Below are 27,946 nucleotides of genomic sequence, written 5' to 3'. Positions count from 1 at the left end.
TTCTACTTATGTACTTTTTCCAGCACATTTCTTTCTAGTAACAAAAGGTAACTCTTTATCCCGAACGACAAGTCTTTTATTTGGAAATGGAATGCATAAACAATGACTTGAACGGGAAAGTCTTGCTCATTTAAAGACTTAAAATATTCTAATTTTATATGCTTTATGACTATTGTATAGGATATTATGAGGTCATTGTCATCAGAAATGCAAGACAGAGGACCAATAAACTCACAGTATGTAAAGGTGGAAGAGTGATTTTTCAACAGCTACGTAAAAAAATGAGTGATGAAACACTAGAAATATCCAAATATGGTATTCTGGATTTTCAGAAGCTACTCTAGAATAATCAGCGACTTGGTTGTTTTGAAACGGCAAAAAAGGGGAACATGCTATATGCATTCTTTATATCAGGAAAAGTTTCACACACATTTAACTTATTATGAAATAGGAGCCACAAATTAGTTTGCTTAAAAGAAAATAGCTCATTCCAAACAAATTCAAAACAGGTACAAGATATACCAAATGCAACCCCAGTTTTGCATAGACTTACTTATGTGTGTTTGCTGCTAAAATCAACAGTCCTCCTTAGTTACAATTAACAGCATAAAGAGACTTTAACATGAACAAGAGCTAAATATTCACTTCAAGGCTCCTTTCCATTGCCAGGAGAATATAAGGAGGACTTCAGTATAGGAGAGACATACTGACATTTCTTTTGCCTGTGACAAAAGAAATTAGGCACATTTCTTAATTTTTTTGGGACGCAAATATTTATACGTTCAGACTTTTGTAGTATCAGAACTGGATAAAATCCACTTCATTAACCAGTTACAGACCATAGGAGTTGACCTGTGTTCTTCAAGGTTATTCAGTGAATATTTTCCACCGATTCAGGTTTAACAGCTTTGCACAAACAGCATGCAATTGAGGAAACTTAAGAATCGTTAGGCTTAGTTTGTAAACATACTGACCAAAGCAAAACTAGAATTGGAAAGGAGAATTCTGCCCTTTGGAATTGTTTTAATTACATTTTATTTGATGCTGAAAGGAATGCACTCTGTACTTCACTTACTGTTACTAAGAAACTTGCTTTTTAAAATCTAGAACCATGGTTTCTAGATATAGCTGATAGCTGTGAAGTTTCTATTTTGGTATAATAATTCAACCTGATTATTTTACCAGTTTGAAAGAAATAGAACAAATACTTCCCTTAATGAATTCCATTTCCATGGAATATGCAAAAGCATACCTGTTCTTCACCAGGATGGTTTTTTTTCCTCTGTATTGGGGTGGGGTAGTTTATTGAACCTGTACTGTATTTAAGCGAATTTATTCCACCTGAATGAGGCATGTTTCATCTTATAAACAGGATGGGGCAGGTAGGGAGAGGAGAAAAGACCAAGGAATTATTCCCTTTGAAACATGACAGAATTGACCTAGTAGGTCACTGGGGTACCACATTATGAAGAATTTAAGATGTGTTAAGAGACTTTCTTAGCACATAACAATGATTTGCATTATGTGAATACCTGCTATGCCAAGAAATCAGATTTGTCAACAATGCAGAAGGATTTATGTAAACTTGGATACCTACCAAAGGAAATCATGTTACAGTTTTTTCCACACCTTCATTCAGTTTAAGACAACTAAAACCCTCTGCTGTGTTGTGGACCAAGAATGTGGCAGAATTTGAAGTTAACAACCCCATCTGTCTCATCATATATTTCCAACAAGGTATTTTTTAAGTTACGAAGTCACAATTTCTAGAATTTTCATTATCTCCATCATCAAATGAGAATTATTTTTAATTAATCCAATATTATATCTTTTATTTTTGACAGCCTCTAGTTTGGCAATAATGCTTGGTTCTTTTGTAATGCATTGTCTCGTTTTTTCACTTTTCATAGCCTAGTGGTGTGGGCACCACACTTTCACTTAATGAGTTGTCTTAAAAACATAGATTTGGATCTTAATTACCATGGTCAGGATGCTTAAGCTTTTACTGAAGAGAAGCTGAAATGCAGGAAGTTTATATAAGGACATCTGGCAGACTTTGAACCTTGTGAGGACAAAAGAGGGTCTTGAAACAGGAGGATATCAAAACTAGATTTTGGCAATATAGAAGATGTATTGTCCATGTAGTTTTGTCATAAGCTTTAAAAATACTCTTATTAAATAAGTTTTTCCTTCCTTAAGACCAGATAATACACAAAGCAAGTAAAAGTCCAGGGGTCAGAATCTTCTTCAGTTCTTAGTTATTCTCTATGAGCTTTTTTTTTTGTCTTTTCTTCATAGGATTCTCCATATTCATTTACTCTGCTCTTATCCACAGGATAAAGCCTGGCAGAAAAAAACCAAATTATCAGTTACATTACAGTCTGCTATCTGAAGGAATTAAACAGCTCTATGATAGTTAATTTAAAAAGTGAATTTGTCATCATATTCTCAGTTTCATATTCTCTGCCCATTTGTGGCAAAACCCAAAAGTTTTAAAGATTAGCTACAGACATATCAGCTTCTTCACAAAATGACTTAACCAGTTGTCTCGTAACAGGACCTCTTAAGAGATGTATTAGCTCCCCTAAAGCTTGGCTGGAGTATTTCTCAAGCAATCCAGGATACCTTTCAAACTTGAAACCAGCGTCCAGCCCTTATTTGAGCTCCTAACTTCTAGAAAAATACCTCAGAAGGAAACTTATTTTACTACACTTACGTATGATTATCTAAACCCCAAACTGCATTTAGTATTCATAGAATCATAGAATCAGTCGGGTTGGAAAGGACCTCGGAGATCATCAAGTCCAACTCTTGATCCACTACCACTGTGGTTACTAGACCATGGTACTAAGTGCCACATCAATGATTAGTTAGATGTACACATCCATATATCCTGGTATAATGTGAACTTGTCTTAAAATTCTTGTTTGCTCCACATGTAAGTATTTATCCTTGGAAACAAGAAAACACTTTCTGTAGCTTCACTATGAACAATATTTCATGAGTATTGCATATAGCCTTCTTCCCCATCTGATTTTAGTTACTAAAGAATCTGAAACTCATTAGATACTCAACTTACAAGAGAACCAGATAACTTGTGTTTGCAAACTAGATAAAGAGAAAAGCAGAGCAGGGAAGTCCCTCACCAGAAGACACCTTCTGCTACTGCCTTGCAGAGCAACTTGGAAAGCATGCCTCAGATACTGAGCATATGCAGACATGTGGCCACTCAGCAAGGGTTAGAAGCCCAGAACTCCTAAGTGGGTTTGTGAATACAAGTTTAAGAATTTCTCTCCTTCCCTCTGTTTCAGGTATTTATGTCTCAGGCTTTAGTTGTGGGGTATTTGTTTTTTTTGTGGTATTTTTTTTTGTTTTTTTGGCAACTCAAAAATGTGAAACTATATGTTGGGAGGGAAAAAGGGTAACTGACAAAACTTCTGAGCCCTGTGAGAAGAGGAACTTTTTAACTACTCTGTAGCATGTCCACAATTACTGTCATTTATGGGAAAATGCTTTTGTTCCTCTTATCTCAAGACCTTCTTTACAGAATCCCCCGTTCACCATTCCATTCACTAGGCATATACACAACTACGAGTATCCAAACCATACCATGCTATATATTACCATAGTATAAAAATTCTGCTTGAAGTCTACTCCAAACTGTAGTTCTTTATAGCAATAAGACTGCAACCATCTACAGCATTTCTAAAAACTCCAATGAATATTAAAGAAATTCATACCATCTTTGGTAAAGATACACCAGGAACACAACATCATCTCTAAAGCATGCCAGCCTATGAGATGTTGGCATAGTGATGATAAAAGCAAATATATCATCAATAAAGGTGTTGAATGCCTACAAATAAAAGAAAAGCATACTTCAGTGGGCTGTGAAGAAAGGAAGTCATCAGTCACACAAAGCTACAGATTTCCTATGTTTTTCAGTAGGAACACAGACTACTTCCATATTTATAGCAACACTTAAAGAGTTATGCTGAAAAACTAATTAATGCAAACTTAAAATGGCTTTCTTTGAATGAAGACCATACTGTCTACTACAAACCACACTGTTATAATTACAAGTAAAAAAGAAGTAGGACTGTTTCAGGCAAATGAGAGTATTGTCATGAGAGGGGAAAAACATGGGGTTAACTGCTAATGTTATTTTTTACTCTATTTCCACATCAAACACTGCTTAGTTGCTATTCTGCTACCAGCTATATTTCAATCTGTTTTCCTAGATGTACTCTAGTTTCTTAAAAACATTAAGACAGTAGAAAGTTGGGCTATTGCTGTAGGCTTACAGAAACACTAAAGCTTTGAAAGGCTTTTTAAATTTTTAGATTTTAGTTCTTTTGTCCCAAATAATCTGTTCAGAATTGGACACCATTTCTTCAGTGTTTTTTAACACTGTTTCTTTTAAAGTATGGATGTTCTGTAGAACTGTAATACATCAACACAAAGGAAGAATGGAAGCATTTATGAATGGAAGTAGAAGTAAAAAGGGTGCAAGTTGATGGCATCTAGGTCTTGATGATCCCAGCACATCCAGCCAGGGTTTCTCAGAACACAATAATCAGGAAAAAAAGGACAGTACAAAAATCCTTATGTCTGGTAGGAAACAATGGAGTCAAAACACTATCAGTTCTTTAGGGGTACAAGAACAAAACTAGCATATAGTTGCCAACTGAGGAAGAACGTAGGAGACATAGGAACTCAACACAGGTGTCACTTGTTATCTATATCAGCACAAGGAATCCTGACTGGGATACTTGGATATATCCATCTTGGTGTCTGAACACAATACAAACCACGAGGACACATAAGTATACCTGTTATACATGTATCAAAGGGTTAGTAATTTGATTTTGTTTTGAAATAAACTCACCTTCTCCTTCTCCAAGGTCTGATACTAAGCTTTGTTGCAGCACTGCATTATTTCCTACCAGGGCAGACCAGGCAGGGGGGACACCGCAGTGCAGCCCCTATTCCCCCCCATGGAACAACCCACCACACACCATTGCCCAGGAGCTCAGAATTACCACACCAGCACAGTGTGTATAACTTCAGTCTCTGGTAGCTCCTGGAACCTGCCAAAATAAGGTCTCTTAGCAGTCCTATCTGTTTCTTGAGAACTATTCCTTGTCACTATAATCTCTCTCTTCCTAAAATGATGCATTAAATTGAGACTGATTGATTTATCTACAGGACCAACATCTGCGCCCACACAAGACAGGTGACAGTACAAAAAGCAGTATTATAATAAAAACTAGGATGCAAGTATTCTCATTATATGGAAGTCATTATGAAAAACGAAAATTTATTTTTTTTTAAGGAAAGTTGCAAACAAGTTTAGTTCTTAAACAAAAAAAGTACTGTCAAGCTACATATTACTAAGATGTTTCTTACAGAAAATAATTTTCAAAATGACTGCACCAAACTTCAAACTAGAGCTTTACTTACTTTGTATGTGAAAGCCTTCCATGGCAAGTGTGCAACAGATTTCATCTAGAAATAAAAAATATCAATTTGTAATAAATTTGGAAGTCTGGAAGTCTAGAAGAAGAGACTAGAAAATCAGACTTATATTACTTTTCAATCTTACCTTGTAGTTTACAAACAGTTGGGGCAGCATAAACAGGAATCCAAAAGCATACACTCCTGAAGATAAAATATGGAAAACAAACAAATGCACACAGATGTACATCACACAACTATACTTTCACAATTAGTGATTTAAAGTAATTTTTTTCTAAAGAGAGAAGATGTATCTAATTCTTTTGTTCACTTGAGTTGACTCTTCTCCCTTTCTCAATCGCTGTGATTATTTTGGAACCTACAGCCAAGTTATTGCTCTGTATTACACTGATCCAACTGACAGCAGTCAATTTTCCACTTTTGGGTCCTAGCCTCCATTTGAAGAAATAAGAATAGAAAAAAGAACAGAAGAAGGGACTCACCATTGACAAAACTGTTAATCAACCAGGAGTACCAGCTACAAACAAAGAAGACAGTCCAGTTACTTTTTCACTTCAGCCAAAATTATAACACATCCTCTACGTGACTGTACGCTGACTACACCAAGAAATGGCTATGTTGCAAATTACTTTACACAAGAACTAAATACCTCACATCTTCTTTTGATTAGGAGGGGCTCCAGAGAAGGTATTTTAAGCAAAGGTTCCTTATCAGTCCATAGATGTCTGGAGAGCTTTCTCAACTGCTTTTATAATTTTTCAGACCATCCTAAGACTTCTGTATCCAAACTGACATCAGATAATACTGTGCACTGAACCCTGATTATATTAAAGCTTGCAAATGTAACACTCTATTCTAAATACCTAAGAAACACTTAATATGGCACTGTAAGGACTTATCAAATTTCAAACAACAAATACCATTCAGTGCAAGCCATGATAGTAAGTACTTTAGAAAAAAAAAGTAAGCACAAGGAATCTACGTTTTTCCTTCCTTACATCTAATAACCCTCCCAGATGTTCAACAGAGCACAGTCTTAGCAAAGTAATAGTAGTGATACAGACAGTGTTTGAGTTCCATACCTTTGCTAGTGTTTGTAGAAACAGCTAATAAATGTGATGCTCAGGTTGCATCAATTAAAATTAAACTTGCACTGCTGTGTTAAGTGATACGTTAATAGCAGCGATACAGTTGTAGCAGCACTTCAATAATCCACAAGCATTTAAAAAATGCATCAGAAAATGCCTCCAAGATTAAAGGATAATCCACTGTCAACATTACTTGTTCTTTTCCTTACAGATTTAACAATGGTAAGAATTCTACGATATGAATTGTTTTCATTTCCTTAAGCTGCAGCTCATAAAACACCTGGCACACAGTATTTTCCAGTACTGAATGAATTAATGAATTTTGCAAGAAAAGTAGGATTTTTAAATGCTGCATATTTGCTAGTTCATTACTAAGACAAAAGTCCTTTGAAAAAACTGCTTTTCTAACAGCCCAGAAACTGTCCCCGTTTCTAGTACAAGTGCTACAGTTCATGAATGCAGCAACAATAATTCTTCCTGATGTTATTTTAGCTACTGCTTGCTCGCTTCCATCCCTTCTGGGCCTAAAGGTCATAAAAAAATATGTCTACATGGCTACCACCATGCTTGTGTTTGCAGATTTTTTCTACAACAAAGTCTCACAGCTGCACACTTGCTTGCATCCCTCCAATATAAACCAGCTATTTTCACAGAATCATAGAATATACCAAGTTGGAAGGGATCCAAGGATCATCAAGGCCAACTCCTGGCCCTGCACAGGACCATTCCCAAGAATCACACCATGTGCCTGAGAGTATCATCCAAAAATGCTTCTTGAAGTCTGTCAGGCTTGGTGCTGTGACCACTTCCCTGAAGAGCCTGTTCCAGCACCCAACTACCCTCTGGGTGAAGAAGAACCTTTTCCAATTCCCTTGGGTCCTGTCACTGGTCACCTCAGAGAAGAGATCAGTGTCTGCCTCTCCTCTTCCCCTCATGAAGAGATGTTGAAGACTGCAATGCGGTCTCCCCTCAGTCTCCTCTTTTCCAGGCTGAACAGACCAAGTGACCTCAGCTGCTCCTTCTACAGCTTCCCCTCAAGGCCCTTCATCATCTTCATTGCCCTTCTTTGGACACACTCTATTTTGAGTGAAAATGGACAAGGATTTCACCCGTTCATGAAATATTGAGTCTCCAGCTCTTGCTGAAGTATTAATATGTTGCAGGAAATCCATAGATTTAAAGGAATAAAGAGGTTTTTCTCAAAAATGCTTTCGCTTGCTTGCCATCCTAGCTATCTTGTTTAGGAACAGACAAGCCTCTTGGTCAGAGCAAATAATTTTGGGACAGTTTTTGCTTCTCTCTGTTACTGGACAAGTTCAACCACTGAATTCATGTCATCTCTCCTGTCACCATATTGGTCCTCTGAACATCAATGGCAGCTTTCTTCCTCCTCTTCTGACTGACAGCTAACTCATGGATGCGAGTATTGAATTCTGTCCTAAAGTAATATCAGATTACTTGTGAAATACAACAGTCTGTAGCCTTACAGAGTGTTAACAAACCAGCCAGACTCTTCAGCTTTAGATACTACAGAACAAGGAAGCTTTCAGTTCCTGACTTACGAATTAAATAACCCATCATCTCCAACTCATTAATATAGAAAAAATGTGAAATGTTTCAATTCCATATAAGATCATTTATAGAGTTATAGTACCTTTTGTATTTGACATTCAGCAAGGAATAACCTGCACCTCCAATACACAGTGGATAGAGCAAATATGACAGGTATTTCATAGCCTAATAGACAAGGAAAATTGTTTGTTAGTTCACATTTGATATACAGATTTTTAATGGCATTAACCAGAAGACAGCAACATAATTTTTTCCTCAAAGTATTTTTCCTATTCCCAAATGTCTGCTATTATTTCCACTATGCTTCCAGTTCTAGTGGTGGTAGTGAAAATTCCAATGCCCATTTCAGACAACCCTTAGAGCACAGGCACCAACAGGCAGCGTGAAGATCAGGGTCTAATAGCTCCCTACTTAGCAACAATGTTGCCACCTATGCTCAATTCCTGTTAGAAATCAGGAAGCACGTGAACTATCCTTCAGTATAAATAACAAGTACAAATATCAACTTTCGAATTTGTGAATGAACCCTTTCAGATCTCTCTTCTGGTAGTCAATTGCAGTTCTACTTCTCAGAACAATGTTTCAACCAGATTCAGCTAACAAAAGAACTCTTTTGCTGTTTCTTTTCATAAATTATCAGAATCAGTCTTCACTATCTGATCATCCACACAGTGATGATCCACTTGACAACTATGAGAACATGAAAAATGCACTTGCAGCAAAAAAAGAGCAAAATAAATCAATCAGCAGGTCAGATATATAGACTTCATAGAAGTCATATGATTCCCTCTTACCTGGGCATCATACTCCTCAGTTTTCCTTTCAGAGTCATTGTATGTACCAAACTGCAATACATATAAAAAGCATAATCAAGTCAGAACATAGCTGTCCAACTCCCTAAACTCAAGATTTAAACTGCAAACTAATCTGCTTAGACATTAAGTAGGTAACAGTTCAAAGTTCTTATAAGCTTCTATGCAAGAGAGTTATACATCTGTGCTGTGCAGCCTTACAAGGTAGACAAAAAGATTAATTTTTCCCTTCATATTTTACACCAAACTTCCAGGACTTCTTTGCCTAGAAAAATGTTGTCAAGACAGCAGAATTCATAAAGCAAAAGCACGGTGAAGGAGCTAAGATTTTGGCAGATATAGGAAGCCTTTATTAAAAAAACATGACCATGTAGAGGTCAGTTCCACATGTCCAGAAACTGTGACTGCTTAAACACAGTTCCATGAATACCGACAAAGGAACAAGAGCTGTCAGTTGCTCAAGGCACAGACTTAAAGCAGCACAAAATTCCAGTACTTGTTGTGAAGTAAACACTGAAGATTAGACAACTGTTTCTTCTACCAACAAGATAAACTTTCAATGTAGACTGCAATTTCAAAAGATTATACTCACATTAAAAAAACATTAATTTGAATCCCTGCTGCCACTGCATGTTCTGCAGTTGCAGGACTTCATTTTCACCCAGAACAATCATCAGAGTGTGCTGTTCCCAGAACATGTCACATCTTCTATTAGTTCCACAATGGAGAAATTACACCTACAGCTTCATGAAAAAGACACTTTCATATTTCAAACCATGATGTCAGTTAAGAGTGCCTTTCCAACAACGTGGCAGGAGCATGGTCCCACCTCAATTTAGCAGGACTGACAGAGAAGTTCTGAAGATTCTCACACCATTAATACAGATAGCTGCTTCCTCTACAGAGCTCAAAGAAAATAATAAGTCTGAAAATGCTCATCCTGCTTTTGGATTAAGCCCTTCATAAAGAGCAGATGTACACAGGAATCTTCTATGGGGTTTTTTTTTTGAATCTTCATCTCACTAAAAGCCAAGCTGTATAGTAACGTGAAAACAGATGGATGACTCAAGAGTGTAATCATGAACAGGGCAATGTCTACTATACCTGAAATTTGGGTCTCAAGCCTTGCCACTTGATTGTCATCTTCAAGGCTTTCTTCACTTTCCAGAGCTGTGATTAGCAAAAACAAAACATGCACGTAAAAGATTATCCAAAGGAATGTCTTATGTAGGATCCGGATAATTAGAATCAAGATTCCAGAGCACCTATTGCAAGCACCCATTGCATAAAGCAGCCCGATTGCAGCCTTCTGCCTGTGTCTATACAAACCAAATGCCATGTCATCAGACAAGTACAACATTGTGAGCCTGCACTATTATGTCTCTGTACCAGATGATGTACTTTAAATGAAAGAATGTAGTCCTTTCAGGATATCTGGATTGCAGCACTTAGGTGGAGGTTAGATGCTCTCAGCACCAATATGCACCTGAGGCGTTTAGAGTTTGACCCTAATGCAAGGAAAGGTTTAGTTCATCTTAAAATTTACTCAGGTACTCATGAATTTCTGACATATTTAGTTGGTTTTTTAAAATTATTTAGATTCCAAGGATCAAAATATAAGATACTCTACAAAAGAAGGAGCATATTCAAAAGGACATATATACATATATTTATCCCTGAAACTTAGTTAAAATTTCAGACAGCTAAAGAACATTTGAAATATAAGACTAAATTGCTATATATAGGAACAAAACCATCAGAAAATCTGATACAGAAAACCTAAAACAGAGAAATACATCAGACTTTAAAATCTCAACTTACAGGAAAAAAAGGTTACAGTCAGTGTCTTACTATTTAAGACACCACTGTTCATTACACAACAAACTGAAATTTAAGAATCACTTTCTGACTTTGCATTCAACAATTTAATCACTAGAAGTTCTGAACTGTTTTGCTTCCACAGGGAGTATCTGCAACTATAGTAGATGTGTAGTCAAAAATTCCACAAGAGTCTTGAACTTATTTTTAAATCCTGAGAAGTAAATAGACCTACAAGCAATGCTAGGTAGAGAAATCTCACCTTCCCATTACTGCTGACTTTGTGCTTTATTACACATAAATCAGGCGTCTAAGCAGTACCTGCAACCCAGTGTCTGGATGTGGTCTTCTGGAATAATGAACACAACCAGCAGTCTCCCCCTTTTCCTCCTACCTCAATCACCTCAGTCCGGGCACACTGTTTGACAGCACAAAGCCTGCTCTTTGACAGTGTTTCCGTGAAGGTTTGTTGACATGGTTATACTTGCCTGGCCAGGAGTGATGCCTATCAGATGATGTGATAGGAGGAACCTCAGCATTGCTATATGTTTGGTTTCTACAATATCCTCTGGACCATCTCAGAAAAAACTGATACTTCCAGTTTATTTATTTGATCAAGGGACACAATCTCCTCCGCCACTGAAAGCCAGTTAAATAATGATGCAAACACAGCATGTTACAGCAGAATTTTCCAGTAACTAGTTTAGCACTCTTTTTCTACAATAAAGTGTGGATTTTGCTGCAAACACTTGTATTTGGTTCTAAAGCTTTAAGAACTCACCTCAATCAGTGCACCAATGCCTGCTGGGATCAGTACCAATAAACTTGTTTGTTCATCCAAAAGGAAAAGAAATATTACCACAGTACTAAAGCACCGCCAAAGCACTAGACAGAAAAAATAAAAACAAAAGGCTTATTAATATTGAAATGAACAGCTGAGATGACAGAAGACTCCTGGCCTATTTAATGTAATACTGTCTTACACAGTGTAAGCATAAACTCCTTCTGTATACATCTTGATATATCTAGCAGCCCTAGAAACAGACAGTGAACTCCAGGCAATAGGGAACAAAAACATTTTATGCAATCCTTATCACAAAATATGAAAGAAAATTGGAACATTTAAGGAAGACTTCTGTACTGCAGCAATTCAGCAATGTATCACTACTATTATGAACTATATTTATGATTCTTGTTTCCAGGAAGCTGAAAGGCTGTGAGGTAATGTAATATCAGTCTTTGAAACTCACGCAACTAAGTTAATGTTTGTAAATGTTACGTAATACATTTTATATACTGTCAAATAGATTTATTTTATGTATTTCGTTTACTTATTTATATTTAAGTTTATTTTTCAGGTTTTGCAAAACCTTGGATGCTTGTAAGTGATTCCCAACTAATTCTTAGATTGAATATCCATCCCCCCAGGCAGGGAAAAAAGGAGAAAATAGGTACAACACATTCAGACATCAACCATTATACTGTACCACTCCGCACCAACTGCCTGTCAAACTTCTCCCTTAGGGTAAGAAGGAGACACAGGCAGAAAGGTGACTAAGGCCTGCTAAAGAGAGGATGGAACTATCAATATCTGAAGACTGATACTTTAACAGTAAAAACCCCTTAGTTGCTCAGTCTTTTCAAACTGACTTTACTGACTTCTGAAACTGAAAACTGACGCAGTTCTGAAATTCCATGGACCATTTTGAATTTTTACTAACCTTTTGGCATACACAGGCCAACAGCATCTTTCTGCTTTAAAGAAAACCAAATGCACTCTAATAAAAATGATAGACAGATTCTCCACATGGGAAAAACATATTGCTATTGATTGTAATTTAGAATGGTTTTTTTTTCCCTGGTATTGATATTCCTCACATGTCCTAATCCATCTGTAAACATGCTAGAATTAGGGATAGTCTCAGAGGTCAAGTGACTCCAGGTTTATCGTTTTGGTTTATCATCAAAAATGGAAAAAATCTGTTAGAAAAACCTTCATCTATTTCTAGGAAGGCATGGCAGGATGTCAGATAACTATGTTCCCTCATCTTTTCTATATACAAGACAATTCAACCCTCCTATGCTCTCCCACTCCCCACGTCCCAGGAGTCTCTATTGCTCCTGTTTACATCAAAGCCCAAATCAAACAAGAGCATTACACAACAGCACTTTCCACCCCCAAATATTTTGGAACCTGGGACTTGCAGCATTACCCATGATAGCACACTCTCTCCACCCACAGAACTTTTTCTGGTCCTCATGCTTTTTTCAAAGTACTCTTCTGTTCCTTCAGCGAGGAAAATACGGTAATTGACTTAATATTAAATTCTCAATTGCAAGACAGTCAAACCCAGAAGTGACATGAGTGCTTAAAAGCAACTAATACTGAAGCTAATGAAGCTAGAACCATCTAACTCTATAGACTGTTAGCCATCTTTTTTCATACACAAAACCATCTCATTTTGCTATCTTGGTGAATCTACAAAGTGTCAACTTAGGCTAAGACTGAAAACACACAGCATATATTACACAGCATATGCACATCATTTTGCATTCTGGTCCATACCTGCTTTTGTAGACATCCCAATCATGCTCCTCTTTTTCTTCCAAAAACTTATGTCATTTTTGAATGCAAGGAAATCAAACAGAAGCTGCAAATAGCAAGAAACATACTCATTTACTTGAAAGATGCACTAATTAGAGACTGCCAGTTGAACTGTTAGAAATGCATTTAAAATGGAATTCAAGAAAAACCTGTTTTAGAAGCTTCAGAAATTAAAATTAAGTATCACAAATAAAAGCTAAAAAGAAAAGTTGTTTTAGAAGCCCAGGCTCTAAAAGCAGTACAAAATGACAGGATGAATTTCAAATACTGCTTCTGTGCAGCTGCACAAATCAGTGTTCTGTAAAGAAAGTCAATGACCCAATACAGGGTAACACATCATAGAGGGTGAAGAACAAGGACCCTGATGAATTGTGTACCTCGAGAGACCAGGGAAAGGCTCAGTAAATTAGGTTCAAAGTGCTCTGTATTGGATTCATAGTCACTTTAGGTTTGGATAATACCAAAGCTTTTTAAAAAAATCCTACAATACAGCAAGTCAGGTTTCTTCTCTATTTTGTCACTAAGCTGACCTAAACTTCCAGGATATTTTAGAATTCGTAGCAAGTTGGTTGTTTTTTTAATGCAGTATTTTCATTTAATACATTTTTCAGTATTTCCTTTAAACATTCAGTGTCTTAAAAAACCAGCACAGATTCAAAAAATTCTTGGGTCAGAGAATTTTGATGAGAAAGTTTTGGGGAGTTATTTTGTGTGTTTCCCACCCCCCTTTGGTTTTTTTGTTTGTTTGTTTTTGGCTTTGTTTTTTTGTTTGTTTCAGTTTGGTTTTTTGCCTTTTTTTGTTTGTTTGTTTGTTTGTTTGTGATTTTGTTTGTTTGTTTGTTTTAATTTGGGCAACGATGCATGAAAGTAAACAGTATCAGAAAAGCCTATCCCAGTCTACAGGTACCTTACAACCTGACAAACAGAACGGAAAAAATAAATTAATATGCATGGGAAACCTAATGCTTTCCAATCAAATTAACTGTATGCAATGTAAGTATAAAGAAATATAGCAAACATTCTCAGCAAGTTCTTAACTTTCCCAAAGTAATTGTGTTGAGTATAATTGTAGACTACAAAAATGTTCACAGTAGAACAACCAAGTCTAAAAAAAAATTGTTCATTAAAACAAAGATTCATATTTAAACCAAGACACACAATGTATGTGTGACATACACAATAACAAATAGACATGACTGGACACCTGTGCTCTGCACTTTACAGTAACATTTTTGGAACAATTTATATCAGCTGATCTAAATTTCTCCAGGGATTAGAAGTCAGAGATTCAAACTCTACTATCGTTGCTGCAGCTATGCCATTGCAGTGGTAAACCTTGTGACATGTCAACAAAATTTGAACCAATGTTGACAGGCATATTAAATTTAGGGGCTTTGGTTCAACTATAGAATAAAAAAAAAGTGATTATGAAGTTTATGTTTTATATTTCATCAAGATTGTTAGTTTTTATGTAATTTATGTAATTTTATGTAATTATCCCAAATTTCTGTCTTATTTAGGATTTTTATAGCTGACTTGTACCAGAAAACACTTCCACTGCTCTACTGAAATTACTGTTTCCAAGACCAATTCTTAATAAACAACTGAAATTCAGACACCTGACCCTTTTTTTTTAAATATCATGTAGTTCCTAAAAATTAAAGCTACTTACATGGAATGCTGCTACGAAGAATGTCAGAGCCAGAAAGTAAAGGTTAGTATCAACAAAAATTCCTTTTACTTCATCTGCATCCTTTTCTGAAAACCCTAAGAAAAAGAACAAATCATTATGCAAGAAGTACCAGACAGTTCATTGCTGTTATGCTAGAATATGAAAGGAATCTTATGTCACCTTCACAAGTTTCGTTAAGGAATCATAAATCCAAAACATGACGGAAACTTTATTGGTAAAACCCAAGTCTACCTATATTTTGACAAATTTTTGGCTCGCCTTAAACTAAACCCATCAGTTACAAGCCTTTAACTTGTGTAATTACAATGTGTTTTGTAACATGCCTTTAAAATGTTGTGTGATTACAGACAGACTAAGCTGAACATCTGACAGACAAATGCCAACACACAGGAAATCATTTTGGCCTAAGTGGGAAGAAAAAAGGTTATTCAAATTGGCCTCTGAACTTTTGTTTGATACACAAAAAGAGTTAGCTTCACATCAAAAGCTGAAAAGTCAGAAAAGGAATATACTGTAAAGGTCAGTGAGAAACAGTTGTAGATGCAATGGTGTGATTTAAGTCTACAGTTCTCAGAAAATACACAAGGCTGCATTTATGACACTGGTGCTAATTCTGACACTGGAGAGTTCAGCACCAATTTACTTCACCATCACAGTAAGAAGAATGTACTCATTTTCAAGTGATTTTGGAGTTTTGCTACTAACCTAAGGAGATCTTTCAAAAATTTTTTCCAAAGGGAAGATTTCAAACCTTATGATTCACTATTTACAAACTTACAGAGAACAAGCAGCATCTTAGGCAAGCTTTTTTTCCAGGCAGAGGAAGCACTCTTAGGATAGGTCTTGCTATACAAGTCCATCACAAGGCAACCAAGATACGGAATATGAAAATTTCAATTATGCCATTCTGAGGGGGCTCACAAAAAAATCATGGAGAAATGATGGTGGCCAAATACCCTATACAAACTCTGAGCAAGCAGTTACTTGATTCTTTCAAGACAGTCATTTTTAGAGGACATACTTGCAGCTTCAATATATATTAGCCGGAGCTAAGGAGAAGCAGTTGGATTCTACTTGGGATGACTTTATTCCTTACTTGCCCTCTCTCCCCCAATAAAACATGAGAAATGCTTAGACTGCAAAAGAAATGGAGAAAGTCTAGGCTCTCAGTTAAGTTACACTGTACACAGGTTCTGTGTCTTACACCACTACATTCTGAAACCAGTGCTGAACCAGAGCAGATTATTTTTTCCCAGTGGAATCAACGCTTTAAGTGTTAAGTTGTCCATCACAAAATATTAGCTCAGAGATGACAGTGAATAACCCTCTTGCCCTGACTAAATTTTGGTGAACAAAAAACCAACACTGAGTAGTATGAAAGCAGCATTATGTCTGTTGGGAAACTAGCAGAATACTGCATTTATCTGTATGGGAAAAAAAAGATAAACTTGGAAGAATATAAAAAACATTACAATAATACAGCACAGAAGCTTCAAAGTTCAAATTGCTGTCTGAAGAGCTCCAAAAAAGAGGATCAGAAAGAATCCTACTCTCATAGATCAACACCAGTTCAGTTACAATGTAGCTCCTTAGAGAAGCATAAAGAAACCAATTACAGTCTTGTAACAGAAAACTAAGTCAGCAAATATAACCCTGAAAATTAGATGTGGATTTTTTTAAGAGTGATGATTAGACTCACAAAGGTGTGCATCAGTGGAACAAGCAAAGACAGTAAATGTTTAGCTTGGCTATACCATCATCAACAGAGCACATGAACTTCAGAGTGAAAGTGTATACCTTCCCCCTTACATTTAAGCAAAACACAGAATTTAAGTTTCATGCATGTAAAGCCTCTAGTTTATCTGAATTACCTTATAAATATGTAACTGAGCCAAAGTGAGAGGTCAGACAGTTTTGGTGTCAGAATAGTATGACCAGAACCCAGACTTCTTCATGCTGAGCTTGAACTCAGAGACTTTGCTGTGCCTGACTGTATTTCACTGTAGATATATGGCTACAGTGACCTGCTGTATATAACTTATATCAAAGCTTATGTACCACTGACCCAGCTTTTCTGTTCCATGGATGATAGGAGATACCCATGGTGAAAATTTTCCTCTTGATTATGTCCTCTTATACTTTGACAGAGTACTATCCAAATAAATTTCCTTTTAAAAATGGCTGATTTACCTCTGTATTCTTGTTTCCTACCACATGTCAACATATATTTTCATCTTTAACTTAAAGTGAAACAATGCAAGATTTGTAGCATGAGAAAAAAAAGGGTCATCTGTGTACTTAAAAGAAACAAATTGAGGGGATAGTTGTGTTTTTTTGGCCTAAAGACATTAAAAATAAACATACCAAATTGCTGGAGGGAGTACACAGCATCCTGCATGTGGATCCAAAATCGGAGTTTTCCAAGAGATATTTTGTCATATGACACTGTAAGAGGTAGCTCTGTTGTTGAACGATTTATAACCTGCATTTCAAAAAGATATAGTTTCATTTTTAATAGAAGAAAAATGGCAACAATTACTTCCATTCTTTCTTTTATATAAAGAAAGTGATTGTATCATTCTATAATTTAATCACACAATTTTAGGAAGTCTATTTTTTGAAAGGGAATAAGATCTTAGACTTCTATACCATGCTTGAAGTCTTAGGGTTTTTTCCCAAGAAAAGTTAAATCACCAGTTTGTTCTGCTCAAGTTCTTATATCAACCTCACTGTTCCTGTATACAAATGCCTCTGGGATGGCAGCATAAAGTGGGAAAAGCATACTTGAGATAATTCTTTTGACAGTACTTCTCTGAATGTAAATGCTAAGATTACCTAAACTAGAATATTAAAAAAACCCAACCCCCAAAAAATTGCCACAGTCAGAACTTTAGCAAATTGAGGCTGGTTTTGAGAGAAACTGAAAAGCTAGGGAAGCAAGATGATGCTACTAGCTCAGACTAGTGAAAACGCCACAGCTAAAGCTAAGCAAGATACTTTGCGATCTGGGGTGTCACAGAAAACTTCTTCTTGCCCCAAAAGAAACAAATTTCAGCTAATTCTATTGTATCATTTACACTTCAGTTAGATGAGAACTACTTGGGGCCCCTTTAAGATGAGGAAAAAAACCGTCCTAAATTGCCTCAGCTCCTTCTGCAGGATAGTTGTCCATCTCTCAAACATCCTCTCAGATGTCAGAATTCTCTGCAGCTACTTCAGTACAAGTTTAGGTAGTATGTTTTACATTTCCAGGGATACCTCAGGCACTCTGCAACAGCTAAAGATCTATTGCTCCAGGCTTCTAATTACTCCCAATCATGATTCCCATCTCAGTCCTGCTACTCTACACTGTATCTGTTTCTGCAGTAATTAGTTATCTGACACTTAGCCAAGACTAATGGGTTTCTTCTGATTCTTGTGACACAGAACATGGTTTTAGCCTCCCCATGTATCAGTCAGGTGTGAACTGGAGTTACATTCACTCTCCCATTCACTGTTTCCTTCAGTGAGTACGAATGAATCTCAATCCCACCACCCTCCCAAGACCCTGGAAGCTTTTCAGACTGTGGCAGAACATGCAGGTGTACTAGAGATACAAAGGGAAGTGCCAGGAATCTCTGAACTGAATGGAACAAAGGAAAAACAACTGGGTGAAACCAATGTGGATAGAGCTGACTGTAAGGAATGTTGCCAAGATTCTACAGCTGTTTACCAAAAGCTATATAAACATCTGCTAGGCTGCTTTTCCTTTTTAAAGGATTCCTGTAATCTATCTAGTCTCCTTCCAACTTGTCAGTCTATCCATGACAGCATTAACATTTTTGGGAGAAAAGGAAAAGAAATTTTATCTGTGGAGGACAGACAGGAAATAAAAATTTTACAAGTGCCTGTAAATTTTACAAGGCAGCATGCAGCAAGTGTACCTCAAACAAAGAACTACTAAGAAGTTAGGAATAGCATAGGGAGAAAATCAGATTGCAATACAAGACAGAGACAGGAATTCTCCAACAACAAAAGCAAATTAAATGGAGATAGAAGGATTAGAAGAATGAACCCTTTTTCACTGAGCAATTAAAAGTCCGCAAGTGCTGCCTCACAACCTTGATGTGAGTGTGATGGTTACTAAGCCTTTGAAAGCTTGAAGTTACCAAACCTCTGCAATACAACCTGCTCTTGTAGTACAGCATCAGAACATCACACATTACTTCTAGCACTCTACTTACTCAATACGACAAAACAGCATGTAAGCAGTATGAATTTTAAAGTTTTCTCTTTACTAAATTCTGCGCAATCCCCAAAACGCCAGCACTGCCAAGCATGTTTAAAAACATGAGGAACACACCACCTCTGGACCGCAGCACTTACCACAGAAGATGTACATCTTGATCAAAACAATAGTCAGTTCACAATCTACACAGCCTAGCACAAGGGGGAAAATGCATCTTCAGCTCCATGACTTTAGATCTGGCACAGCAAACAGACAGTATCTGTTCCTCTATTTACAGCCAAACGTTAACCTGGCTCCACAAAAGCTGTAACACCTTTTTCCCTTATTCTTTTCTGCTCTTCCCTTACCCCTCATTATCTCACAGTATATTTACTACAAGACCACTCTTTCTGCAGTGCTTGAGAGCAGTGTGGCCAGTCACTACTGAGGTGTCTCATGAGTCAGTGCTGGAGGGGAAGTCTGCTAGTTTTAATGGAGTGTCTTTGTAGCACTTCTCAGGATCTTTAATAACTTCAGGCAGTGAGTTACAACAGCATTAACTGCAACTTGATGACAACTGCAGGAATGTCATTAGTAACATGAGAATGTGAATTTGTTTGTAAACAGGGTACATGACTTGATCAGTTAGAAGTTCATATGAATGTATTGAACTGAATGATCTGTGATAAAAAAACTTAAAACAAAGGACAAAACCACTAATAAAGACACTGCAAAAGTATACCCAAGGAAATATTGGACAAAACTATCTGCTATCAAGACTTGTAACAAATGCTCAGGAGTTTATTTTGTTGAACAACCTTGGGGTGGAAGGGATACAAGTTCTTAAAGGTTCTCCCCAACACTAAGTAGCAAAATTCTTTGAGCTAAAGTTAATGAATTGGAGAGACAATTTAGAAGGTCTATGGAAAGTTTACAGATACTAAGGCTTTCATGTAGAAGACAAAGTATTCAAACATACTCATTTAACAATTTTGAGACGCTCCCCAAGATGGTTGGTCCCAGTAACTCCTAATTACCAAATTCCAATTGGTACAACTGAAAAGAACTGCAAGGCTTAACGAAGGGCTGCTAAGATGAACATGTTTTAGATACAGGGGACTGCTATGTGTAACTGGTAGCAAAGGAACTGAATAATTTGCTACAAGAGAAGATTTGGGCAAAAACCGAACACAGAAAATTCTATTTAAATTTATAAAAAACTCTTTCTACTTTTTTTTTTTTACTTCTGGAGTGACTGAACACTAAAACAAGTTGCCTAGGGAGGCTATGGTATCTCCATACTTGGATATAACCAAAACTCAGCTGGATATAACCAAAACTCAGCAACTCGCTCTGTATGATCCTACTCTGAGCAGGGTCACTGGACTGGCAATCTCCAGAAATCTCATACAATTTTATTTTTCTGTAATTCCATTGATTAATGTGAGAGCACAAAATCATTGGACGTACTGCAACATCAAGCTTTCAGGTGCTCAAGTTGCTCTAACGTGACAGAGAGCAGTACCAGAAAATTTAACCACAAGTGAATTTTGTGGAGACAAGAGAATGAGTAGCTACTGACTTGTGTCCTTGTAACTCCACTATCAGCTGTGGATATGTGAATATGTTTATTTCCTAGAAGATATCAGAAGCCACTCTGGGATGCTAACACAACTTCTTCAGCTTAGAGAGTCAAACTACTCATGAGACTTCTCCTGTCACAGCTACAGTGATGTCCTCCATGTCACCCAAAAGACAGAAACAACGGAATCCAAATATCTTTTGGTGGAATAGAAGACAGTGCTTGGCAGATAATTCTGCCAGAAGGGAATCTCAAACCCGGATCCAGCTTCTGCAGTACCACAGTTGATTGCATTAAGTTAAACTGTCATTGAGTTCTTTTGTGCATTTATACTTTTTCATTATAGCAAACAACCAATGAAAAAAATCTTAATTAAAACAACAGTGAAGATTACTGTTAAAACTGTTAAATGTAATTAAAGATATTCTATTACTCACCATCAAATCTTTCACTCTGTTGCTTAGCTGATCAATAAATAATATTGGAAGGTAATGCACTGTCTTCCCCAACTGCACCCTAGGATGTTTAAACACGGATTTTATGACTGCAGTGATCTAAAAAGCAAACTACTTTTATTCAAATTAGCACTCATTCATTACTTTCAGATCTACCCACGTAGATATTTCCCCACCATCTTTTCAGGCACATTTTCTTTTAACACACAGCAAGAAATTAGCCACTGGCCTAGAATCTTTCACTGAAAGATATTTGCATTAAAAATTTTTGTTTCTTTTTACTCTTCTGTAGAAAGACAGAATAAGCAAATAAAAAGACAAATGAAACTGGCTGTGATGATGCTGAAGCTTTTGCATGATTGCGGTAGAGGAAATCTACAACTCTGTGGAAGAGAAACATGCTGAAGTCTACTACCATATATTTGTATCCTTTGTCTCAAGAATGCTGCTGGTATTGCAACAATAACAACTCTCCACCATCTTCCCCACTCCTCTGCACCTGGCAGGTCATCTATCAGGTCAGCAGCATCATATGCTCTAGAATGAGGGCTGGTGTGCACACAAGGAGGCCAAATACCACCTCAGAGAGCACCCAAGGAGCAGAAATCTCCCCTGCCATCTCCTCCACAGAAGGTCTCATTTGGATTGCTCTATCACCTCACCAATGTGCATGAATCCAATAGAAACCACCCAACCTTCAAGCCCTCTATCAAGTTGATTAAAGCTATTTAGCAAATTATAACCTATATGTAATTGCTTTGTCAGTATCTTAGAAAAGTATTTAGCCCAGTGCTCTAAGACAGACAAATTCTTAAGGTCTTCACTAGAAAAGGAGTTATCTGCACTGTGATGTTCTCGGTGAAAGTCAATGGAACTAACCTAAAAGAGCTTTGTAAAGCCTGAAAGTTCAATTTTAGTTGTTGACAAAAGAAAGAAGTCTCTGTGCATCCTAAGAAAGACTGCATACTAAATATACAAAGTGCAACAGTAACACAGAAGAGTACCAAACTGAGGCTCAGAAATACTGCTTGGTTGTTTAACCAAAGTGGTTTAGACTTCTAAGTAATAACTACAATTAAAGCTATTGCTAATGGAATTGCAGCAGGTTATTTCATATCCAAACTATCTCCTGTACAATATAATGACAAAACAGCACTGATGCAAATCTAAACATGATCAGAAAAACATCCTCGTTCATCAACCCCAGTTCAACAACCTCTTCTTGTTATGTGCCTATCCTATGAGTTACTAAGCTTTTCTCTTCTGGCTGGAAAGCTATCTCAGAACCCCAGTTGCTTAATCAGTCTGCTGATTAAGCAACTAATTCTGGATTTAACAGGATACTTGTAGAGAAAGGCATCATCACACAACAGCACAAGCCAGTACAGCACTACTTATATGGTTGACACTGGAAGTGATTTAAGCAAGCTGTGAACAGAAGCTGCTGTCTGCATCTACTGGCCTAAAAACCTATCTCTGCTTTTTAGTGCTTTCTTGAGAAAATGACATAATGTAGGAATACATGCTGTCAAAGTAAAACAAAGCCAATCATAAAGGCAGAAAAAAAGATACCACAGGAGACCACCTGTGCCTGTTTTCAGCACTTGGGGTTTGTACAGGTAACTCGCAGAAGAAGGATAACTGGAAAGGGTCTAGGGACAGTAACTGCTCTAAAGGCTAGAAGAACAACTGGAGAACAAAGGCAGAAGCTGGAGAAGTCTGCTGGAGCATTTTACTTGTCCTACCATGATAACTCCTTACAAATAAAGCATTCTAAACTCTGACCTGCCCAGGAGCAAGGTATCTCCAATCAGGTTTTCTAGTACAAATAACTTAGTAATTTCTCTCTTTTGAAAAGCATTCAGAGAACCTATTCTTGTCTCCTAAGTGCCCATTTAAACATAAAATTACTAACAGTGGCCAGGGAGGATTTTTGAAGAAATGTGCCATAAGTTTATAATAACAAATCTATAAAAATGAAGTCATCAACTTACATTTTCATGTAACGGTGAACATCAGCAGGGAGGGATGATCCATCAAACACAAAATCTTCCACCATGACATTTAAGGTTAATCTTGACCTCCAGTGAGAGACAGGTTCATCCAGAGCATTTGTGTGCTTTTCCGCTTCGATTTGCTTTAAAAGAAGAATAAAAATACATGCTGCTGAACAACACAAAATTTTGAATGGGATAATAATGTAACTCACAGACTCTATGGAGTCATTAACTATATTAAAAAAAAAAAGCCCATGAAGAAACACTTCACCTTAATTTTGACCAGATCAACTATTTTGCTCAAATGCAACAGAGTAGATTGTAAAGGCCCACCATAATCTGACACTGAAAAAGTGGAGTGCCCAATCACAGCCTTGTTCATCAAGAATGAATATTCACCTAATTAATCTTCATACCTTAGGAATGTGTATACTAGTAAGAAAAACTCACTTTGAAAACAGGACTGTACAGTAATTAGATGATATTTCAAAACAGTCAAAAGGATGTGGATGATTAACCAAACAGCATATCTGTTTGTTTTCACATGTTATTCTGCTATTTTACAATAACAAAGCATATTATTTCACACAAATTCAATTCACTATAGAAAGCAGCACCATGCTGTCACAGAGAATGGATTCTACCATTCTATTACAGAGCAATATTTCTACCAAAAGCAATGAATTCTTTAAGTAATTAATGTTAACTAGGGCAGTGTTTCAATAGCAGTGTTAAAGAAAGAGCTCTGCCTCTGCTCTGGGGAGTGGTCTACTTTTGGCACATGATAATCAAGGAGTTTTGATTTTTTTTCCTCCATGATATCATTTCTAGTTTAAAGACGCAAGCACATCACATACTAACACTACAAGTGTCTATAAAAGAAATCACTTTTTTTGCAGTTTTTCTTTTGTAGATGGAAGAGCTACCTACCTGTGTGGTTGATTCTCCAGTGAGCAAATTAATCTCTTCTGGTTTGGGGACCATGTATGTGGTCAGAGGGCTTACTATATGCACCTGCTTACCATCATGCCAAGGCAAAATGCCAGCATGATGAAGAAATATGTATGCATATAATGTGCCATTATTTCGCGTTTTCTTTGGTACAGAGACATTCACTGTCCTAAAACACAAAATAAATACATTATGAGATGTACATGCTAAAATATTTAGCTATTACTAAACATTTGGGTCGCCTGGAACACAACAATTACTTCTAGCTAGTATGTCCTAATGATGCACGCCTGGACAGGATAATTTTTTATGCTCCAGTACATATTACAATATAAGCATTTCCAAAGTTTTACTATTATCTTAAGATAGTTTAATCTTTGTCCATTTCATACTTTACTGCTCTAGCTAACACAGGACTGCATCATCAATTCTTTTGTTGCCTTCATCTACTGCTACGTCATAGGGCCAAAATTATGACAACACTCACAAAAAACAGCCTTCCATGTGCTGAATATATATCGCAGATTGTATACACAGTACAAAATTTAATAAGAAAATCACAAAGTTTTGCCATGCACTTTGCATTAATAAAATATCTTCTCGGCTATGGTATGGCAAGCACAGAACTCTAAACTGGAGCCCCAAACCGTGAAGTCACTCCCCTTATTTTAGCCAAGAAATCATTCTACTTGCAACCTTGCATAATGCCTCCTCTGTTCCTGTATTCTGAGACACAGGTAAGATGCCTCTGCATTTTTAAAATAAGGCATTTTTCTGGTTTACCGAAATAAGTTGTGTAGATCTTTTTTATGCATTATGTGGGGTATTTGGTAACTAGCATTTGGTAATTTGTATTTGGTATTTTGGATATTTTGGCATTTTGGATATTAATTTGGGAGTTCGGACTCATTGGTTTATTTGCTTTTGGAACCGGTATTTGGTTTATTCTGTATTGTGGGTTCTTCAGGTTCCAAAGAAGGAATTGTGAAGAAATCACCTTTGGGTTGTATTTTAAAACACTGGAGAGAAATGGGACAGACCTCTGGAGGAAGAGCTAAAATTGCTGTCCTGGGTGGCCAATGTAAAGAAAAAAGGCTGCAGGCAGAAGCATTGCTTGCTGCTGAGCTGGAAAAGAGGCTGCAAGCAGAGGCATTGCTTGTTGCCGAGGATGATCATATCCAAAAGCTTCAGGTGGAGCTTTGGAATGTGCATGAGAGAATCTTACAAGAAGATCTGCAGGATGTAGAACCTGTAACGTTCTCTGAAACATGGTCTTGTAACTAAAACTTACTGTGTCCACTGGAGGAGCTGAGAGACAGTAAAAGCAAGTCTGTTGTTCTGATAAAGAGCAAAACGTAATGTTTGCATTGACATCTGATGACGACAAAGTAGCATGTCGACCCTGAATTAAAGCTGAAACCTCAAATGACTGCCACAGTCAGCAAACGGCTACTAAAACAGTGCCGCGTACAGCTACCGAGATATCAAAGTCTGACCATATATCAGGTGAGATTGAAATCCAGTCAATATTAATGCAGTGGGATGTCGAGAAGCTGGATCCACTTCCCAGATGGCAGCCAATCACTGGAGTAAACTGAGCAAGTGTTATCTGCGTAACTGATAAGGTTAATTCGTGGCTCCAGGGTAAGAAGCAGAAGCCTGATAAAAACCCTAAAAGAAACCCAGCAAAAGCAGCAGCGGCTTGTTGAATTTTTACAAGCAGTCTCACTCCCTCCAAACATGATATTAATCGGAGGAGATCCCCTTGAAAAGATGGGGCAAGCAAGAATAGCAGTGCAGCAAGCACTTTATGAAACAGAAGCTAAAACTCCACCTGAGAGATATCAAGTTCATGCAGTCAAACTTCCTTCACTAAGGGATAACTTGTCGGAGAAGTTTGTGTTGTTGGGGTTTTTTTCTAGGAATGCCAGCATCCGCCCCCACTGAAGATCAAAGGAACCAGTTCAGACTGGGGAAACTAGCAGGGGAGTTACAGGCAAAGATGTGATAACCATTTTTCCCTTAGGATCTGTCACCTTTGTGAATCTCAGCATTTCAAACTCAAGTTACTGCTTTAGTAGTATTATACCAGCCTTCCTTTTAATAATCAATCTGTATTGGGCCAAATTTTCACTTATCTTTTTATAGGAAACTGTCAACAGATGAGATAGAGCTGTGTGAAACCTATGAAACTTTTAATCACCCCATAGCTCGCTGTATTATCAGTTTATTAATTCTTGTGATTTGTTTGTGTTTGTGAAGCCTAACTTTGCTTCATGGATACTTCTGTCCATGTAATCACCAGTTAGGATATATGCTTCAGAATTAAACAATGAACTCTGACACCTCAGATTCTACTAGTTCAGATACTTACCTTTCAAATTTGGACTCAATATCAAAATCCTCCACATTCAAAACGAGATCTATATTACTCTCAGCACCAATGCTTGACCTTGTGGTAGTATACACGCTTAACTGAAATCAAAACACAGCATGAAGAAATCAGAGTATGGAAATATTAAATCCATGCATTGTTATGCCTAAAGTACAGGTTTGTATTTTGGCTTCACTAATTCCCCAGTCACAGGAAGGTTATATACCTAGAAAATAATGTACTCAAAAAAAGTCTTAACACAGTTTTTAGCTCCTTTTGGGGACAAAAATGCACGATAACACAGCCACTAAATACATTTTAAAAGGATGACCTGTCCTGGAAGTTGAAGGTAGTGGAGCCATCTCACAAAATCACAGAATTGTCAAGGTTGGAAGGGACCTCTGGAGATCACCAGTTCAACTCCCCTGCCAGCGCAGGGTCACCCAGAGCAGGTGACACAAGAACATGTCCAGGTGGGTTTGGAACATCTCTAGAGAGGGAGACTCCACAATCTCCCCGGGCAGCCCGTTCCAGTGATCTGCCACCCTCAATGTAAAGAAGTTCTACATCAAGTTGAGGTGAAACTTCTTATGTTTTAGTTTATGTCCATTGCTCCTTGTCCTGTCGATGGGCACATCTGAAAAGAGCCTGGCACCATCCCCTTGGCACCTGCCTTTGAGATATCAACGAGCATTAATGAGATCCCCTCTCAGTCTTCTCCAGACTAAACAGGCCCAGCATTTCTCCTGCAATGCTGCTCTATCCAGTGTGTGTGTGCCAACAAGTACACGAAATCAATAAAAATCCCCAAACCCCAAGCGCTTCCACTTTCCCCGTGCCAGCAGCCACGGGCGCTCTGCACAGGGCAGGGGCAGGGACAGGGGGCACGGACAGGGACGGGGGCAGGGACACGGGTCATGGACAACGGCCAGAGGCTTGGGCAGGGGCCGAGGGCAGGGACAAGGGGAAGGGCGGTGCCGAGGAGCCGGTGACACCGAGGGGCCGAGGTCCGTCCCGGTCCCGCTCACCTGCAGCTTGGGCCTCCGCGCAAGGTAGGGCCAGACGCACCCCCCCGCCGCGCCGGTCGCCGCCGTCGCCAGGCAGGGCCGCGTGTAGACGATACCGTACATGACCCAGCAGGTGTGCGCCACGTACACGGCGAACACCCCCACCACCAGGCTGGTGAACGAGCTGCGGCTCAGCATGGCGGCGCTGCTGGCGGTGCTGATGACGGCGGCCGCCCCCGCCTCCCGCCGCAGCCCCGCTCGGGATCCGCCGCCGCCGCCGCCGCTCGCGCATCCCCCACGCGCCACC

The 27,946-nt window shown here is 37.9% G+C and overlaps 1 protein-coding gene across 2 annotated transcripts; it reads right to left on the bottom strand.

Moving 5' to 3' along the window:
* On the bottom strand, nt 1–27,946 carry CLPTM1L (CLPTM1 like). Of its 2 annotated transcripts, XM_032710334.1 has the most exons (17): nt 27,661–27,946; nt 26,633–26,733; nt 24,238–24,427; nt 23,305–23,447; nt 21,293–21,371; nt 17,431–17,548; nt 15,046–15,140; nt 13,335–13,419; nt 11,550–11,653; nt 10,055–10,120; nt 8,933–8,983; nt 8,221–8,303; nt 5,961–5,995; nt 5,606–5,661; nt 5,464–5,508; nt 3,741–3,856; nt 1–2,343 (listed from the first exon to the last, which is right to left on the bottom strand). In XM_032710334.1, exons 1-17 carry the CDS (start codon nt 27,835–27,837, stop codon nt 2,259–2,261), a joined length of 1,629 nt encoding a protein of 542 aa, XP_032566225.1. In that variant the 5' UTR covers nt 27,838–27,946; the 3' UTR covers nt 1–2,258. The 2 variants fall into 2 exon arrangements, with proteins under 2 accessions (XP_032566225.1, XP_032566309.1); XM_032710418.1 differs by lacking the exon at nt 3,741–3,856.

Source organism: Chiroxiphia lanceolata, chromosome 1 (genome assembly GCF_009829145.1).
Source record: "Chiroxiphia lanceolata isolate bChiLan1 chromosome 1, bChiLan1.pri, whole genome shotgun sequence".
Taxonomy (NCBI): Eukaryota; Metazoa; Chordata; class Aves; order Passeriformes; family Pipridae; genus Chiroxiphia; species Chiroxiphia lanceolata.
This window is presented reverse-complemented; position numbering and strand designations above follow the sequence as displayed.

Bases quoted from the DNA above. Each gene is read 5' to 3' on its own strand.
- CLPTM1L (XM_032710334.1), bottom strand. From the start codon at position 27,837: ATGCTGAGCCGCAGCTCGTTCACCAGCCTGGTGGTGGGGGTGTTCGCC. The intron at 5,996-8,220 runs GTACTATAACTC...CTTTGTTTGTAG, and splicing joins CTGAATGTCAAATACAAAAG to CTGGTACTCCTGGTTGATTA. The intron at 5,509-5,605 runs GTAAGATTGAAA...TTTTATTTCTAG, and splicing joins AACTGTTTGTAAACTACAAG to ATGAAATCTGTTGCACACTT.